The following is an 18,943-nucleotide window of genomic DNA, read 5'->3' on the forward strand; positions in this document are numbered from 1 at the left end:
TCAACACAAAATATCCTAGCATACACCTAGCAAATTGGGCTTGAGTTTTTGATCATCCTTTATGCATAATATCGCATATCATACACCATCAATTAATTATCACAATAATTAATTGATCTAATATTATATATCTTGATCCAATCACTAACCGCCACGATTATAAACTAAATTAACAAAGTATACAAACACTTTTGTCTACTTTCCAATTAATTTATTTATAACCGAATTTCTTGTAAATCACAATTTACTATAAATAATTAAAGTCCAACTTAAATTATTTATTTTATGAGAAAATATTTGCAACTTTTGTAATTTTAAACTTAAGGGCCCAAAAACTCATTTTTCTCCAAAAACATTTTGGCCCATTTAAAATCATAAATATGTTAGCCATCCTATGGCCCAACAACTCAAGGCCCATGACACTTTGATAATCCAAAACACTTTTGGAAACCCTAGTCGTCATCGCTGTCGCCGGAGCTCCGTCGCCGGATTCCGGCCAAAAAAATTATTTTTTTTAAATTAAACATAGGGGCTGATGTTGCTTGCACTCTGAGTATTACAAGAAAATATCAGGCGAACCCTGGTCCAATGTATTTGAAGGTCGTGAAAGATATTCTTAAGTACTTAATTCGACTAAGAACTTGTTCATGGTCTGTGGGGTTGGAGAATTGAAATTGGAAGACTACACTGATTATAGCTTCCAATGTGACGTAGTTGATGAAATGGGATCGGTTACGGTGACCGGAAGCACAACGAAACTTTAAAATTTTTATTTTTCATAAGAAAGTTTCGGCCACCTTGATTTGATGTGTAGCAAAATACAAAAATACAAACTATGACATTCATAGGGTGTTAAGAAATTTACCTATCAATCTCAAGAGATTGATGAATGGCACCAACCAGGTTGTAAACAACTTGGCTCTTCAAGGATGACAAGTCTACAAGCTCTCCAACCTTCAAAAATTAGGCCCACCACTTGCTAGGTAAATCTCCTCTTAATTTGCACTAGAAAATTAAGAGGATTTTTCAAGGAGAAGAATATTTCTTCCTCAACACTTGAAGAAGAAAATGAGAGAAAAACTTGGAGAGAATTTTTTAAAAATTTTCAGCCAAGGTCTAGTATGGGAGGGAAGGAGTGTGTCTTAATTTCCTTGTCTTGGTTGTGAGAAAAGCAAAAAGCAAAAGGTGCATGCCTTGCATTATTTTAATAAAAAGTAATCCACAACCTTCCACCTCCCAAGCATGCTTTGCATGTGGGCTTGTAACAACTTACAAGGGCCCATGAACTTTAGTTTAATTGTCTCAAACATATTTGAGTCCAATTAACTTTACTTGATTTTACTCAATCCCACTAGTTAAATAATTATTTCCAATTGGGCTCTACAAGGCCCAATATTATTTAATTAATTCAAAACTTGAATTAATTTAATTATTTGGACTCTACTAGGTCCACTAGTGTTTAATTAATTCAACACTTGAATTAATTTAATTAGTCCATAATGATGTTTATGAAAATCACAATTTTCAAATACATTATCCACTTGGTCAACTTTTAATTTAGGAACACTTCCATAAATTAAAATTTACATTTCTCTCATAGAAGTCATACTTCTATTTTTCCTTACGCTTATAAACTCATTTATAAGCCGTTCAACACATTGAACTATTTTACTTCTCAACAGGATCTAGAAAGCTAGTACTTGTGTGGCCCTCAATGGTTCATTGATACAACTAGTCGTGGGTTCACATCTCCATGTGATTCGGACTAAACATGTCCTTATATGAGCATACCCCAATTGCTCCATTCTTACTTATCAACTCCTTGATAATAAGAACGTCAGAACTCAAGTCTGATAGTACCCAACCAATCATGTTAAACGCCTAGCAGCATCGCTTACATGATTCCCTAGGTATCAAATGATAGTGCCAGCAAGAACCATTCTATTATGGTTAGCGTACAGTACGGTCCCTTCAACTCATATATCCCGACCGATTCGACAATCATTTGTTTATCGAGAGTTGTCAATGAATCGATACTATGTGTAATGTCATAGTTGCATCGATGGTGTAATCTAAGAAACCCCTTTCATAATTATCACCATACTCTGATCAGAGATTTCAAACTACATATACATGAAAAATACATAGGATATCCATACCCGTAGGTAAGTGGTGAATCCCCGACTACAATGCATCGACTCCTATATGTTTCGACAGAACACCCAACCTTGCCACCTGATGACCCCTTGAGAGTCGGTAAACAAGTCAAAATGTAATTCTAGCACATAGAGTCTCAATGTTGTCCCGGGTCATAAGGACTAATGGTGTACAACCATAAACTAGGACTGTTCCACTCGATAAGTGAGAACCATTTGGAAAGTCCTTTATGGAGGGTTGTTCAGTGCACTCTACCAGGAGCACCTATCTGCTTGTTCGGACATCACAATGTCCTCTACCAATGAAACATGGTACTCACATCGCAGATACTAGTCTCGAACTCGAGCGGCCTATATCCTCCTTAGTGGCGGCTGAATCGACTAGGAACCGTTTAGAATATACAGTATTACAAATATGAGTGTCATGATACTCATCATATGAGCATCTCATAGTCTTTCTACTATTTGTATATTCAAGGGCTTTATCTATGCAACTAGCATGGGTATACAGATAAAGAAGTGCCAAAACAATAAATTCAAATATTATTAAAATAAAGATCGTTTATACATATAGTTTCATTGTGAACACTCGGCCAACACTTGGCTTGACGTGCACCTACTCCAACAGTTGATTCGAAAACGACCTCTGGTTTTGTATTCATGCTAAATGGTGCGGGTGTCTCTTGGAAAATTTCCAAGCAAGACACCGTTGCGGATTCCACCACTGAAGCTGAATACATTGTTGCATCTGATGCAGCCAAAGAGGCAGTTTGGATGAGGAATCTTGTCCAAGAGTTGGACGTTATTCCTAATGGAGTTGAACCAACCCCGGTGTACTGTGACAACACTAGTGCCGTTGTAAAAGCAAAGGAACCAAGGTCTCATCAGCTATCCAAACGTGTACTGAGGAAGTTCCACATCATCCGAGAGATTGTGGAAAGAGGAGACATATCAGTCGAAAGAGTCTCCTCTGCAGATAATGTTACTCATCCACTTACAAAGCCCTTGCCAGGACCATTGTTTGAGAAGCATCGCGAAGCAATGAGATTAAAGTTTATGGGTAGTTGGCTCTAGGGCAAGTAGGAGATTGTTAGAGTAGATGTCCTGCAAGTCAATGGTTGGCTAGGGATTTTATTGACTCAAGTATAATAAACAATCTTTATTTTAATATAATTTAACTTTTTATGGTCTTGTTTTACTTTATCTGTATACCCATGCAAGCAGCATAGATAAAGTCCTTGATTATGCTTTAATACAAATGAATCGTAATTCGATGTTGAAACTCATTTGTAAATACTGCATATTCTAAATTCATTCCTAGTCGATTCAGCCGTCTAAGACAGAGATAAAGGTCGCTTGAGCTCGAGACTAGCATCTGTGATGTTGTGTACCGCGTTTCTTGGTAATGGCATAGAGATGTCCAAGCATGCAAATGGGTAGTCATATGATGATTATACCGAACATCCCTCTCTCGGACTTTCCAAGTGGTTATCATTCATCGAGAGGATAAGTCCGTGGTTATGATTGTACACCATTAGTACTTATGACCCGGGACAACACAGAGGCTTTATATGTTAGGTCTGTGCTTTAACTCGTTTACCGGCTCCAAGAGCGTCATCAGGTGACGAGATTGGGTACAGTTGCGACACATGTAGGAGCCAGTGCATTGTAGTCGGGAATTCATCGCTCACCTATGGGTGTGGATATCCTATGTGATCTGATGAAATAATAGTGCGTGGAATCTCTGGCCAGAGTATGAGATGTATGTTGGAGAAGGAGTTCTCCAATAGTACATGCGATGCCACTATTTATATGTGTCACATAGTTATCGAATTGATATGCAACCCTCGATGAACCAATGGTTGCAGATTCGATCGAGATATATGAGATGAAGAGACTGTACTGTACGCTAATCATAATCGACTGCTTATTGCAGGCACTATCAGTGATACCTAGGGGATCATGGGACGATGCTACTAGATGCTCTTACCATGATCCGATGGGTGCAATCAGAAATGAGTTCTGACATTCTTGGTCAAGGTGTTGATAAAAAGAATGGGGCTAACTAGGGTAAGCCCGAATAAAAGAAATTGTCCTGAATCACAGAGAGTTGTGAACCCACGGCTAGCTGTATCCCTGAACCATTGAGGGTCACACAAGTACTGGTTCAATTGTTCCCGTTGAGATAATAAATTCAATGAGTTGAATTTATGAGAAATAAGTTTTATATGATCAATCGATAAGCTTATAAATAAAGTTTATAAAAGCTTATAGAAATTTTGAGAGCATGACTGCTAAAGACGGTCAAAGGAAGTGCACATGCCTTATTTAGACATTGGTGATCTCGAAATTAAAGTGTGCATCATAATAACAAACAAGTTGAAATTGTCACATCGATGATATTTGATCGTCGATCGGGATTATGATGAGATTAATGTAATGGAAGCATGGATAATGGGCTTGTAAGAGTATGAGTCCACCATGCTAATTTATTAAATATCAAATGGGCTTTAATAATTAAATTATATTTTAATTGAGTTAAAATATAACTCATTAAGTTTTTATAAAATATGATATTGATTTATGTAATATGAAAATATACATGATACCATAATTTTAGAAAGTTTCACACAAAGCAAAATAATATTGCATGATTAGTGATGTGATATTTTCGAGAATCAAATATATGTTGAAATTCATTAACTTAATTAATGTGATTAATTAAGGAAATTACAATTAATTAAAATAATAAAATATATTATTATTTTTGTTAATTGATAAAGAGGGAGGACCGAATCTTGAGAAAATGGAGAAAGTCTCCAAAATTCCTCAACCGAGATTTGCTATGATAAGAGATGCATTTAGAATCCTTAATTAACTTGATTAATAAGATTAATTAAGAAAATAAAGGATTAGAAATGATAATCAGATTTTGATTCTTATTTTTAAAAGAGAGCATCCGAAAGTTTTGGAGATGAATTCGATCTTTTCGGCTCTTCCAAATTCCAAACTTGCTCTCAAAAAATCTTTTTCTTTTGCAAGAAAAATTTGGCTTACAGTATTGAGTCGAATATTTTTCCGTGTACTATTTCTACGCAAAAATATCTTCTAGTTTTCTAGTGCAAATTAGAAGATGAACAAGTAATCCGGTCGTGGACCTGATTCGAAGTTTAAAGAAAGAGATCGAAGAAAGTTCATAGGGATTTACCACAAGAGCTATTTCGGCTAACCTCGGAATAGTTGGAGCCGTGTGAAAATTTCACCAAAAGTATAAAGTTTAAACTCCTTATGAATGTTTAATATAAACCATACGAGTGCTCGAACAAATATTTTGATTGTCAAAATAAAATAAAAATTTTAAAACTTCCGCTGCGTTTTGGGTACGAGAAAACCGAGATCCAACATTACAACCACTATAAATGCTTATCCACTGTGTTGCGGGCATTCCGAAGCGAACTTTCTTTTTAGGTCGTTCATCACCTTCATCTTCAAGTTGATCTCTCTTGTGGCCGACCTGATATATAAGCTTTATCCATGGAACTAACAGGTAAGACAAACTATGTGTCACCCGCACATTGTATAATCTAAAAAACACAAAAGGAAACTCTCTTTCCATTATGGAGCAGTAAGCACCTTTTGTGCACCCTAGGTGTTGATTGGTCTGATATTTGGACTTGCCCCAACAATTCCATCAAACAAGGAGATACACTTAGCGTAATCAGGGTCCTCATCAAATTTCAAATTTACCACATATTCCATAAACAACATAAAAGGTTGTGGACAGTGAGAACAAAGTTCCTTGGGTGAAGGTTCCATCTTCTTCTTGCTAATAAGGAACCGTTTATTGTCATCCTACTGTACAACAGAAAAATGTTTCAAATAGAAGATGTGATTAGAACAGTGAGAAGATAGACACAAAAAAGTAACAGCACGGGTAGTTCAGGACACTGACCTGGAATCCTTCCCATGGTAATTGCCCCCGCAAAAGGTATATGAGTGTATAAGCAAGAGATTCTAAATCATCTCTCCTGCTAGCAGTTCGACCTAAATGAGCATGAACACTAGCATAGCAGGAAGTTCCCCTAACAGCCAATGAAAATCACATTTCAACAATAGTATCCCAAACAAAAGAGATGAAAACCATGGATAGAAGCAATGAAGCAAAGTTTCCATACAAGTTTCAAGTTACTTGGATACCCCTGAACCTGAAAGAATATGGTTGTTTGTCATATTGCACATGCAAATGAGATTTGGCATCCTTCCATCTAGAGGCTGGTGATGCAACAAGTATTTGCAATAAATTCTTAAATATTGAAAGAGATACAAATGAATCAACAAGAAACAAAATCTAGGAAGTACCTGAACCAAGATCTACAAGGTATAGTTTTTTCTCATCAGGGGTCCCTGGAGGACCAAACAATAAATTCTCAGGCTTCACATTCCCATGGACAAACCTGGCAGTTTTTTAAGTAATTAGTAAAAAGATCAAATATGTTTTGGCATGCAAGTATCTACACATCTGTTAGAGTAGATGCCCTGTAAGCCAACTGTTGGCTGGGGAATTTATTGACTCAAGTGTAACAAACAATCTTTATTTTAATATAATTTACTTTTTAATGATTTCGTTATACTTTATCTGTATACCCATGCAAGCAGCATAGATAAAGTCCTTGATTATGCTTTAATACAAATGAATCGTAATTCGATGTTGAAACTCATTTGTAAACACTGCATATTCTAAATTCGTTCCTAGTCGATTCAGCCGCCTAAAACAGGGATAAAGGTCGCTTGAGCTTGAGACTAGCATCTGTGATGTTGTGTACTGAGTTTCTTGGTAAGGGCATAGAGATGTCCAAACATGCAGATGGGTAGTCATATGATGATTATACCGAACAACCCTCCCTCGGACTTTCCAAATAATTATCATTCATCGAGAGGATAAGTCTGTGGTTATGATTGTACACCATTATTCCTTACGACCCGGGACAACACTGAGGCTCTATATGCTAGGGCTGTGCTTTGACTCGTTTACCGGCTCCAAGAGAGTCATCAGGTGGCGAGGTTGGGTATAGTTGCGACACATATAGGAGCCAGTGCATTGTAGTCAGGGATTCACCGATCACCTACGGGTGTGGATATCCTATGTGATCTGAAGTGATAATAGTGCATGGAATCTCTGGCCAGAGTATAAGATGTACGTTGGAGAAAGAGTTTTCCAAATAGTACATGCGATGTCACTATTATATGTGTCACATAGTTATCGAATTAATATGCAACCCTCGATGAACCAAAGGTTGCAGATTCGATCGGGATATATGAGATGAAGGGATCGTACTGTACGTTAATCATAATCGACGGGTTCTTGTAGGCACTATCAGTGATACCTAGGGGATCATGGGGCGATGCTACTAGACGCTCTTACCATGATCCGATGGGTGCAATCAGAAATGAGTTCTGACATTCTTGATCAAGGTGTTGATGAAAAGAATGGGGCTAACTAGGGTAAGCCCGAATAAGAATAAATGTTATTCTGAATCACAAGGAGTTGTGAACCCACGACTAGCTGTATCCCTGAACCATTGAGGGTCACACAAGCACTGGATCGTTTGTTCCCGTTGAGAGGATAAATTCAAGGAGTTGAATTTATATTATGATATAGTAAATTCATGTAGTTGAATTTATGATAATTAAATTATGAGATAGTAAATTCAAGAAGTTGAATTTATGAAATTTGGAGAGAATAAATTCAAGGAGTTGAATTTATAATTCAAATGTTGAATTTATGATGGATTTAATTTATTAAGCTCAAAAGTTGAGTTTATTAAATATTAAATTTTGGAGGTAATAAATTCAAAGAGTTGAATTTATAATTTAAATATTAAATTCAAATGTTGAATTTATAAGGGATTTAAATTAAAAGTAATGGGTATATGTATAATAGACTTGTAGGAGTACAAGACCAACATACATATTAAGGTTCTTAATTGGACTTTAAAAGATTAATTAATTAATTAAACTAGTTGGACAAGAATAATTGATTGATTAAGCCCATTAAGTATTTAATTTTATTAATGGGCCCTAAGATTATATATATGTGTATTAGGCTTAAGGTTAAACACAATTCATTCACAATTTTTTGAAAATCCTCCTCCTTCTCTCCACAAAATTTTGGCCACTTCCTTTTGAAGGAGAAGTTTGAGCCGTCTCTCGTTTTCAATCTCCAACGTAAAAACTTCTTCTAATTTTTCTAGCGCAAATTAGAAGAGGAACAAATCATCTAGTCGTGGACCTGATTAGAAGAATAAAGAAAGGAGTTTTTCGAAGAAAGTTCGTAGAGATTCATCAAGAGCTATATCCGCCTAAATCGGATTAGTTGGAGCCAAGTGATTTAATTCACCAAAGGTAGAAAATTCCAACGTCCTATGAATGTTTAATTATAAAACCATACGAGTACCTAAAACAAATATATTTTGATTGTCAAAATAAAATAAAGATTTTAAAACTTCCGCTGCGTTTGGGCACGAGAAAATCGAGATCCAACAACATCATCATCCATGAGAAAGACCCATGAAAAGAAGAAGAAAGCTTGAATAATTTACCAGTCACCACACCCAAGAGGTTCAAAGAGAATAAAAGATAGATCAAATATAATTAAAACTTCCCTTCATTCCTCAAAGTGGAACACATCAAGTTAAGTGATGCATTTTAAAAAGTACTGTAGAGGCCCGTGTTTCGTACTTGAAAATTTGCAGAATAAAAAAAATTTTCTCTTTAATTAAATAAAAGCTTCATTCATAAAATAAACTGATAAAAATGGTTCAACGTTTAAAGTAGCAGCGGAAGTAAATATTTGTTTAATGTAACAACTAAAAAAATTTCAACAAAATAAAACTTAGTTTGGAATAAAAATAGTAAGTGCTGAAAATGAGGTCCTCGGGTTCCTACTACTGCCGACCCACGATGGCTCACTGGTCCCCGCCCTCGGTCCCGACCTCATCAGTACCTACAACAATCAAGTCTAGTGAGTATAAAGACTCAGCATGCAGGTATCGTAAATAACAAGTACATATATCATAAAATTTCATGTCATGTAAAGATATTATGTCGTAAAATGTAACGTGGAAATATCGTGTCATAAAGCATATCATGGAAATCGTGTCACGAATAATTATAAATACGTGCATAACTGAACTGAATATCGTAAGTGAAATGTTTGCTCCATAGAGCTCTGTCATGAAATAGCATGTAATAATTTTCTATTGAGATTATGTTCTACGCAAGTGGCCCATGAACTGAACTGAATCGCCTGATCAGACTAAACCACAGTATACTGGGCGGTAGAGATCATCACAGCCCTTGGACTGGATATCCGTACCAATAAATGAACATGAACCGGTTAGTGACCACTGGGTGAGGTAATAATCCCATGATAAGCTGCAATCCCATTATAGAGAAGTGGTCACAAGCAATATCGCATAAATCTCAAAAATGAATATTTTATATTTTTATGCAGGTAATATAATTAAATAACATAATTAAACATCATGTATTAATTTACCAAATGGGTTGGATTGTTCCCATGCTCGCTACGCCCTAATTCTAACATGAAAAATATGCAAATGATTTAACTTGACCAAAACTTCGTAATTGAACCCAAAAACGAGATAATTACGCTCAACGACTTAGTATTTAACCATGACTCCGTGTCAACCCGAACCAACACCGAACCATCATTTAGTTCTGATTAAATTACACCTAAAATGATTAAATAATTCTCCTAAAGTTGTACAAGTCGAAATTTTGGTGAATGGAGGCCAAAACATGAAACGCTCTTTCGAGAGTAACTTTGGCACATTGCACTGTAAATTCTCGTACGACCTCTAAACTTGACCGAATCACAAATTGTCAAAAACATGACCTTCCTAACTTGATAAGGTACTGTCCAGTCCAAGGCCATAGGCTAAAAGCGAACCAAGAACTCGTACGTGACCTCTGAACTGAAGCCAAACCTGCTGTCCAATAAAATACAGCAGCAGCTCTTGAGCTTTCGTCGCTTCGTTTCGAGACTATCGGCCATTGGGATTTTAACCACCGACCGGATCCTCTTACCAACATCCTAAGGTATGGTTTGAACTATGGCTAAGGGACCTAGGCCAATCACAATTCAAGCCAACACCTACGACAAACCCGAAGCCCCACCCGAGAACACATGCTGAACCATGGGGGGTGTAGCTTGTTTTGCTGTCAAATGAAGGATCCAATGGCTATGAGGTTAACCGTGGTCCATGCTAGACATGCTAAGGTGTTGCATGAGTCATGGCTAAGGGCTAGAAGCCAACCACAACCCACTTGACACCATAAATTCGAAACTCAACACACAACCAATACCAGAAAAATGAATACCGATGGGGCGCTGTTCTTGTTTTGTTTTTAAAACCGATGGGACTGTGAACCAAGCCATGAAAAGGCATCTTGGTCACGTCTTAGACTTACCAAGGAGGGATTCTAACCATGGCTACAGCCCCTAGGGCAGCCAAAATCAGAACCCACACCTTAGGCAAGAAAAACAAGAAATCGAAACACAAAAACGGCACTATGGGAGTTGCTGTCCATTTCGTCTTGCTTGTTGTGAAAGGACTCAAACCGATGGACTAGCACCTCCCGAACACATCCTAGTTCATGTCTAAAAGAAGCCTTTGGAGCCTATGAGTCGAACCAACCTGCAAATTAACAAAAACAACCAAACTGTGAGGGCATAGGGTGAAGCCGAAAAATTCTGCACTACATTTTCGAAAATGGCTTGCCAAAATTTCGGTTTTTGCTATTAAAATCATGAACAAATATGGTTTAAAAACATGTATATGACTTGATTGAAGAGCAAGGAAAGATATAAACATGCCTTGAATTTGTTTGAAATGAAAACAAATTGATAACGACGACACGGCGCGGAGAAGACGGAGATGTTGTGCTTCTTGTTTTTCTTTCTTGTTTTCTCCCTAGCTATTCTCGATTTTTCTCTACTGAAAATGCTCTCAAGTTCAAAAATATGGAGATGAGAGAAGGCTAGGAATGAAATGAGGATGTTGCAAAATATTAGGGAGATAGAATGACAAGGTAGAAACTTTTCTATCATTGAGTTGAGAGATAAGGGAAAAGATTGATTTGATTTGATTAAAAAATGAGGTTGGCCGATTTCTACAAAAAAAAAAAAAAAGAAGGGGAAATATTGCTTAAATCATTAATTATTGTTGATTAATAATGAAGAGATTATCTACCAAAGATGGATAAGGAAAGAATCAAAGGAATGAGTTGTCAAAAAATTTAAATATTTTAAAGTGGGGATGACCGATTTTTATCTAGTTAAATGAGGTAGGAAAATTGCTTAATTATTAATTATTGAAGATTCAAAGTTGAAGGAATTATCTATGCCAAGAAGAGATAAAGAAAGATACCCAAAATTGTGAGTTGACAAATTTAATTCCTACAAAAATGAAATGGCCGAAAATTATAATAAAATGGAAGGAAAAATATTTCTTAAATCTTGTATTTTAATTCTTTAGAGTTTTATCTACCCATTAATATTTTAGTGAATTAATAAATTAATTAAGGGATAACATTAAATTGCTTGCATGACTAAATCTATAAATTAAATTACTAACATGTTAAATTGAAATTTCTTAATTAAAATAAGTAATGATTAACTTATCTCAATTGGTCACATATTTAAATTTAGGCTTTTAAATAAATTATTGGACATAAAAGAATTTATTTACTACTTATCTCTAATTAATTAATTAAATTCTTAAACTTTCTTTTACATTAAAATAAATTATTATTTATCTTAAATAAATTCTAGGAATGTTTTCTTATCACTAAATTTTTATCTTAAAACTCCAACTCCGATCCAGCCTTGCTTATTTAACTGAAAAGATAAAACTAAACTTATGCGATTAAAAATGAATAATCATGACCAAACAACTTTAAAATGCCTTAAATAATAGAGAAATCCTTTTTTAATTTAAAATACTAAAAATTATGCATGGTTTATACGTAGTCTGATTTACGGGTTCTACAACTCTCCCCCCTTAAAAGAAATTTCGTCCTCGAAATTAAAACTCACCGAATAACTCGGGGTAACGACTCCTCATCTCCTGCTCAGCTTCCCACGAAACTTCTTCCTCCGAATGGTTAAGCCATTTGACTTTCACTAGCTTCCCTGCTTATTCCAAAGCTTCTTCTCCTGTCTGTCTGAGATCTGCACTGGTCTTTCTTCATAAGATAGGTTTGGAGTGAGCTGCAACGGTTCGAAGTTCAAGACATGCGAAGGATTTTCCATATACTTCCTCCGCATAGAGACGTGGAACACATTGTGTACTCCGGCTAGATTCGGCGGAAGAGCAACACGACAAGCTAACGTCCCAACCCTGTCGAGGATCTCAAATGGTCCAATGAATCTCGGACTGAGCTTTCCTTTCTTTCCGAACCGCATGACACCCTTCATAGGTGCTACCTTCACGAAAAATGGTCGCCGACGGCAAACTCTAGTTCTCCCCTCCGCTGATCCGCAAAACTCTTATGTCGACTCTGAGCAGTCCTCATCCTATCACGGATCTTGACTACTACATCGGCAGTCTGCTGAATAATCTCCGGACCCAATTTTTCTCTCTCCTCTACTTCATCCTAGTGAATAGGCGATATGCACTTGCGATCATACAGTGCTTCATACGGAGCCATACCTATAGGCGACTGAAAACTGTTGTTATAGGTGAACTCTACCAATGGCAAATTCGACTCCCAACTCCCTGAGAAATCGATAACATAAGCACAGAGAAGATCCTCTAAAATCTGGATAACTCTCTCTAACTGCCCATTTGTCTGATGGTGGAAAGCTGTGCTAAACAACAACTTCGTACCCATAGTCGAATGCAAACTCTTCCAAAATGAGGAAGTGAATATAGGATCTCGGTCAGACACGATAGAAACGGGAATACCATGAAGTCGGACTATCTCCCGGATATACAACTCTGCATACTGAATCATGGTGAAAGTCGTCTTAATAGGCAAGAAGTGCGCTGATTTGGTAAGATGATCAACAATCACCCAGATAGCATTTGATCCTCTAACTGACTTTGGCAAACCGGTCACGAAGTCCATGGTAACATTCTCCCACTTCCACTCGGGAATAGGAAGAGGCTGGAGCATATCTGCTGGTCTTTTATGCTCCGCTTTCACAAGCTGACATGTTAGGCACTCGGATACAAAACGTCTGATATCCTTCTTCATGCCGGGCCACCAATACAACGACTGCAGATCTTTGTACATCTTCGTACTCCCAGGGTGAATAGAGTACGACGACATGTGGGCCTCTGATAAAATATCAGCTCGAATAGAATCGCTGCTAGGAACCCACATTCTGTCTCGATATCTCACAATACCGTCGCTAACTGTATACAAGATACTGCCCTTGGCCTCATCTCTCTGTTTCCACTTTGCCAACTGCTCGTCTGCTGACTGACCACTACGAATACGGTCTAGAAGATAAGACTGAATCGTCAAAGTAGATAGACGGGGAACTATACCTCGAGGATATGTCCCTAGATCAAACCTCTGCATCTCAAACTGAAGTGATCTCTGAATTGTCAAATGAGCCATCACTGCGACTTTCCTGCTCAATGCATCCGCAACTACATTAGCTTTACCAGAGTAGTAGCTAATGTCACAGTCATAGTCCTTCACTAGCTCCAACCAACACCTCTGACACATATTCAGCTCTTTCTGCGCAAAGAAGTACTTGAGGCTCTTATGGTCGGTAAAGATCTGGCACTTCTCCCCGTACAAATAATGCCTCCAAATCTTTAAGGCAAAAACTACGGCTGCCAACTCTAGATCATGGGTAGGGTAGTTCTTCTCATGGGTTTTCAACTGTCGAGAAGCATACGCTATCACCTTCCCATGCTGCATCAACAATGCGCCTAGACCAAGCTTCAAAGCATCGGTATACAGAACAAACTCACCGGGCCCTGACGGCATGGCCAATACTGGCGCTGAGGTAAGAGCTTGCTTCAAAGTATCGAAGCACTTCTGGCACTCCTCGCTCCACAAAAATTTAACATTCTTCTTTGTCAATGATGTGAGTGGAACTGCAATTGAAGAGAATCATTGAATTAACTTCCGATAATATCCTTCTAGCCCAAGAAAACTGTGGATCTCTGATGCATTCTGCAGCACAACCCAATCTCTGACTGCTGCAACTTTCGCTGGGTCTACCTCAATACCGCTGCTAGAAACAATGTGGCCTAAGAATGCCACCTTCTCTAACCAGAATTCACATTTACTGAACTTCGTGAATAGCTTATGCTTCTGCAAGGTCCGCAAAACGGTGGTCAGATGTTTGCCGTGCTCCTCGTGATTCTTCGAGTAGACGAAAATGTCGTCTATGAATACTATCACAAACTGATCAAGATACGGTTGAAATACGTGATTCATGAGATCCATGAAGATCGCTGACGCATTCGTCAAACCGAACGGCATCACAAAGAACTCGTAGTGGCCATAACGAGTCCAGAAAGCAGTCTTGAAAACATCATTATCTTTCACCCTCAACTGGTGATAACCGGAACGCAGATCGATCTTTGAGAATACTGAAGCTCCCTGTAACTGATCAAATAAATATTCAATCCGTGGAAGTGGGTACTTGTTCTTAACTGTAACCATGTTCAACTCCCGGTAATCAATACAGAGCCTCATCGAACCATCCTTCTTCTTCACAAACAAGACTGGCGCGCCCTATGGTGAAAAACTCGGGCGAATGAACTCCTTATCAAGAAGTTCCTGGATCTGGTTCTTCAGTTCTGCCATCTCTTTCGGTGCTAATCGGTACGGTGCTTTTGAGATCGGTACCGTAGTCCATCTAGAAAGTGCCTCAGCTTGGCACTCGCATCATTCGCAATCAGGGGCACAAAATGGCAGCCCCTCTCAAACTTACGGATAAACTCTGTAACCGTCAGACCTCGCTGCCTCAGGGTCATGAACTCCCTGGTCAATCTAGAACGCACTTCGTCAGTAAAATATTTGGAGTAAAATACCTCCGTGAAGCGCGTCTAGCTCAAAATAGCCGAGTTCAGGCCTACTGATGCTCCTTCCCACCATAAGCGGGCATCTCCTCCGAATAAATAGGTGGCGCAACGAACTCTGTCCGCATTCCCAAGCTCCATAAACTCAAAGATAACCTCGAGGGACTTGATCCCGCCCTCGGCAATCATGGGATCTGTCGTCCCTGAAAATTCCTTCAAACGCATCTTCATTAACCTCTCATAAGTAGCCTCGGGCACTGTCGGCCTGGCTGCCACAGCATTGTCCCCTGCAAACTGTGCGAAGAACTGAGTCATCCCAGCTAGCATCTGGGCATTCATGTCTGGTGGAGGGGGTGGAGGTCCATTCCTCTCCTGCCTCTGATTCTCACCGTCCTCGTGACGAGGCTCATCATCTCTCGCGTGCTCAAGGATACGTCTAGGAGGCATACTGTTCCATACATAATCCATACGTAACTAACATGCATAATCTCCATTATTTCTTTAAAAATAAATACTGCATAATTAAAATCTTGACGTAAAACATTTCATGAAACCATGCTGTTAAAATATTTCATGCTTTAAACAAAATGCATAAATGTAAAAATTACAGACTGAAGACGTGACTTCGTGAGCTTCTCGAGGTCAGTAGTAGTACAATCTTTTACAAGAACATAGGCTCTGATACCAACTGTAGAGGCCTGTGTTTCGTACTTGAAAATTTGCGGAATAAAAAAAATATTTTTGCTTTAATTAAATAAAAGCCTCCTTGATAAAATAAACTGATAAAAATGGTTCGACGTTTAAAGTAGCAGTGGAAGTAAATATTTGTTTAAAGTAACAACTAAAAAATTTCAACAAAATAAAACTGAGTTTGGAATAAAAATAGTAAGTGCTGAAAATGAGGTCCTCGGGTTCCTACTACTGCCGACCCACGATGGCTCACTGGTCCCCGCCCTCGGTCCCGACCTCATCAGTACCTACAACAATCAAGTCTAGTGAGTCTAAAGACTCAGCATACATATATCGTAAATAACAAGTACATATATCATAAAATTTCATGCCATGTAAAGATATCATGTCGTAAAATGTAACGTGGAAATATCGTGTCATAAAGCGTATCATGAAAATCGTGTCATGAATAATTATAAATACGTGCATAACTGAACTGAATATCGTAAGTGAAATGTTTGCTCTGTAGAGCCCTGTCATGAAATAGCATGTAATAATTTTCTGTTGAGATTATGTTCTACGCAAGTGGCCCATGAACTAAACTGAATCGCCTGATCAGACTAAACCACAGTATACTGGGCGGTAGAGATCATCACAGCCCTTGGACTGGATATCCGTACTAATAAATGAACATGAACCGGTTAATGACCACCGGGTGAGGTAATAATCCCATGATAAGCTGCAATTCCATGATAGTGAGGTGGCCACAAGCAATATCGAATAAATCTCAAAAATGAATATTTTATATTTTTATATACGTAATATAATTAAGTAACATAATTAAACATCCTGTATTAATTTACCAAATGGGTTGGATCGTTCCCAGGCTCGCTGCGCCCTAATTCTAATTCTAACACGAAAAATATGCAAATGATTTAACTTGACCAAAACTTCGTAATTGAACCCAAAAACGAGACAATTACGCTCAACGACTTAGTATTTAACCATGACTCCGTGTCAACCCGAACCAACACCGAACCATCATTTAGTCCTGATTAAATTACACCTAAAATGATGAAATAATGCTCCTAAAGTTGTACAAGTCGAAATTTTGGTGAATGGAGGCCAAAAAATGAAACGCTCTTTCGAGAGTCACTTTGGCACATTGCACCGTAAATTCTCGTACGACCTCTAAACTTGACCGAATCACAAACGGCCAAAAACATGACCTTCCTAACTCAATGAGGTACTGTCCAGTCCAAGGTCATAGGCTACAAGCCAACCAAGAACTCGTACGTGACCTCTGAACCGAAGCCAAACCTGCTGTCCAATAAAATACAGCAGCAGCTCTTGAGCTTTCGTCACTTCGTTTCGAGACTATCAGCCATTGGGGTTTGAACATCCGACCAGAGCCTCTTACCAACATCCTAAGGTATGGTTTGAACCATGGCTAAGGGCCCTAGGCCAACCACAATTCAAGCCAACACCTACGACAAACCCGAATCCCAACTCGAGAACACATGCTGAACCGTGGGGGGTGTAGCTTGTTTTGCTGTCAAATGAAGGATCCAATGGCTATGAGGTTAACCATGGTCCATGCTAGACATGCTAAGGTGTTGCATGAGTCATGGCTAAGGGCTAGAAGCCAACCACAACCCACTTGACACCATAAATTCGAAACTCAACACACAACCAAAACCAGAAAAATGAATACCGATGGGGCGCTGTTTTTGTTTTGTTTTTAAAACCGATGGGACTGTGAACCAAGCCATGAAAAGCCATCTTGGTCACGTCCTAGACATACCAAGAAGGGATTCTAACCATGGCTGCATCCCCTAGGGCAGTCAAAATCAGAACCCACACCTTAGGCAAGAAAAACAAGAAATCGAAACACAAAAACTGCACTATGGGAGTTGCTGTCCATTTCATCTTGCTTTTGGTGAAGGGACTCAAACCGATGGACCAGCACCTCCCTAACACATCCTAGTTCATGTCTAAAAGCAGCCTTGGGAGCCTATGAGTCGAACCAACCTGCAAATCAACAAAAACAACCAAACCGTGAGGGCATAGGGTGAAGCCGAAAAATTCTGCACTACATTTTCGAAAATGGCTTGCCAAAATTTCGGTTTTTGCTATTAAAATCATGAACAAATATGGTTTAAAAACATGTATATGACTGGATTGAAGAGCAAGGAAAGATATAAACATGCCTTGGATTTGTTTGAAATGAAAACAAATTGATTACGACGACACGGCGCGGAGGAGACGGAGATGCTTTGCTTCTTGTTTTTCTTTCTTGTTTTCTCCCTAGCTATTCTCGATTTTTCTCTACTGAAAATGCTCTCAAGTTCGAAAATATGGAGAGGAGAGAAGGCTAGGAATGAAATGGGGATGTTGCAAAATATTAGGGAGGTAGAATGGCAAGGTAGAAACTTTTCTATCCTTGAGTTGAGAGATAAGGGAGAAGATTGATTTGATTTGATTAAAAAATGAGGTTGGCCGATTTCTACAAAAAAAAAAAAAAAAGGGGGAAATATTGCTTAAATCATTAATTATTGTTGATTAATAATGAAGAGATTATCTACCAAGGATGGATAAGGAAAGAATCAAAAGAAATTAGTTGTCAAAAAATTTAAATCTTTTAAAGTGGGGATGACCTATTTTTATCTAGTTAAATGAGGTAGGAAAATTGTTTAATTATTAATTATTTAAGATTTAAAGTTGAAGGAATTATCTATGCCAAGAAGAGATAAAGAAAGATACCCAAAATTGTGATTTGACAAATTTAATTCCTACAAAAATGAAATGGCCGAAAATTATAATAAAATGGAAGGGAAAATATTTCTTAAATCATGTATTTTAATTCTTTAGAGTTTTATCTACCAATTAATAGTTTAGTGAATTAATAAATTAATTAAGAGATAACATTATCTTGCATGCAAGACTAAATCTATAAATTAAATTACTAACATGTTAAATTGAAATTTCTTAATTAAAATAAGTCTAGATTAACTTATCTCAATTGGTCACATATTTTAATTTAGG

At 37.8% G+C, this 18,943-nt stretch overlaps 1 protein-coding gene across 1 annotated transcript in view; it reads right to left on the reverse strand.

The window, feature by feature from the left end:
- Positions 1 to 5,560: 5,560 nt before the first annotated feature.
- LOC140958714 (casein kinase 1-like protein HD16) overlaps positions 5,561 to 18,943 on the reverse strand; it is a 39,415-nt gene continuing 26,032 nt past the window's right edge. The window contains exons 2-6 of the mRNA XM_073416276.1: positions 6,516 to 6,610; positions 6,362 to 6,428; positions 6,109 to 6,238; positions 5,790 to 6,008; positions 5,561 to 5,670 (exon numbers count right to left, since the gene is read on the reverse strand). Coding sequence (XP_073272377.1) covers positions 5,802 to 6,008; positions 6,109 to 6,238; positions 6,362 to 6,428; positions 6,516 to 6,610 — 499 coding nt within the window. The 3' untranslated portion in view covers positions 5,561 to 5,670; positions 5,790 to 5,801. The remainder of the gene's footprint in view (positions 5,671 to 5,789; positions 6,009 to 6,108; positions 6,239 to 6,361; positions 6,429 to 6,515; positions 6,611 to 18,943) is intronic.

This window comes from Primulina huaijiensis, chromosome 15, assembly GCF_012295235.1.
Source record: "Primulina huaijiensis isolate GDHJ02 chromosome 15, ASM1229523v2, whole genome shotgun sequence".
NCBI classification, from domain to species: Eukaryota; Viridiplantae; Streptophyta; class Magnoliopsida; order Lamiales; family Gesneriaceae; genus Primulina; species Primulina huaijiensis.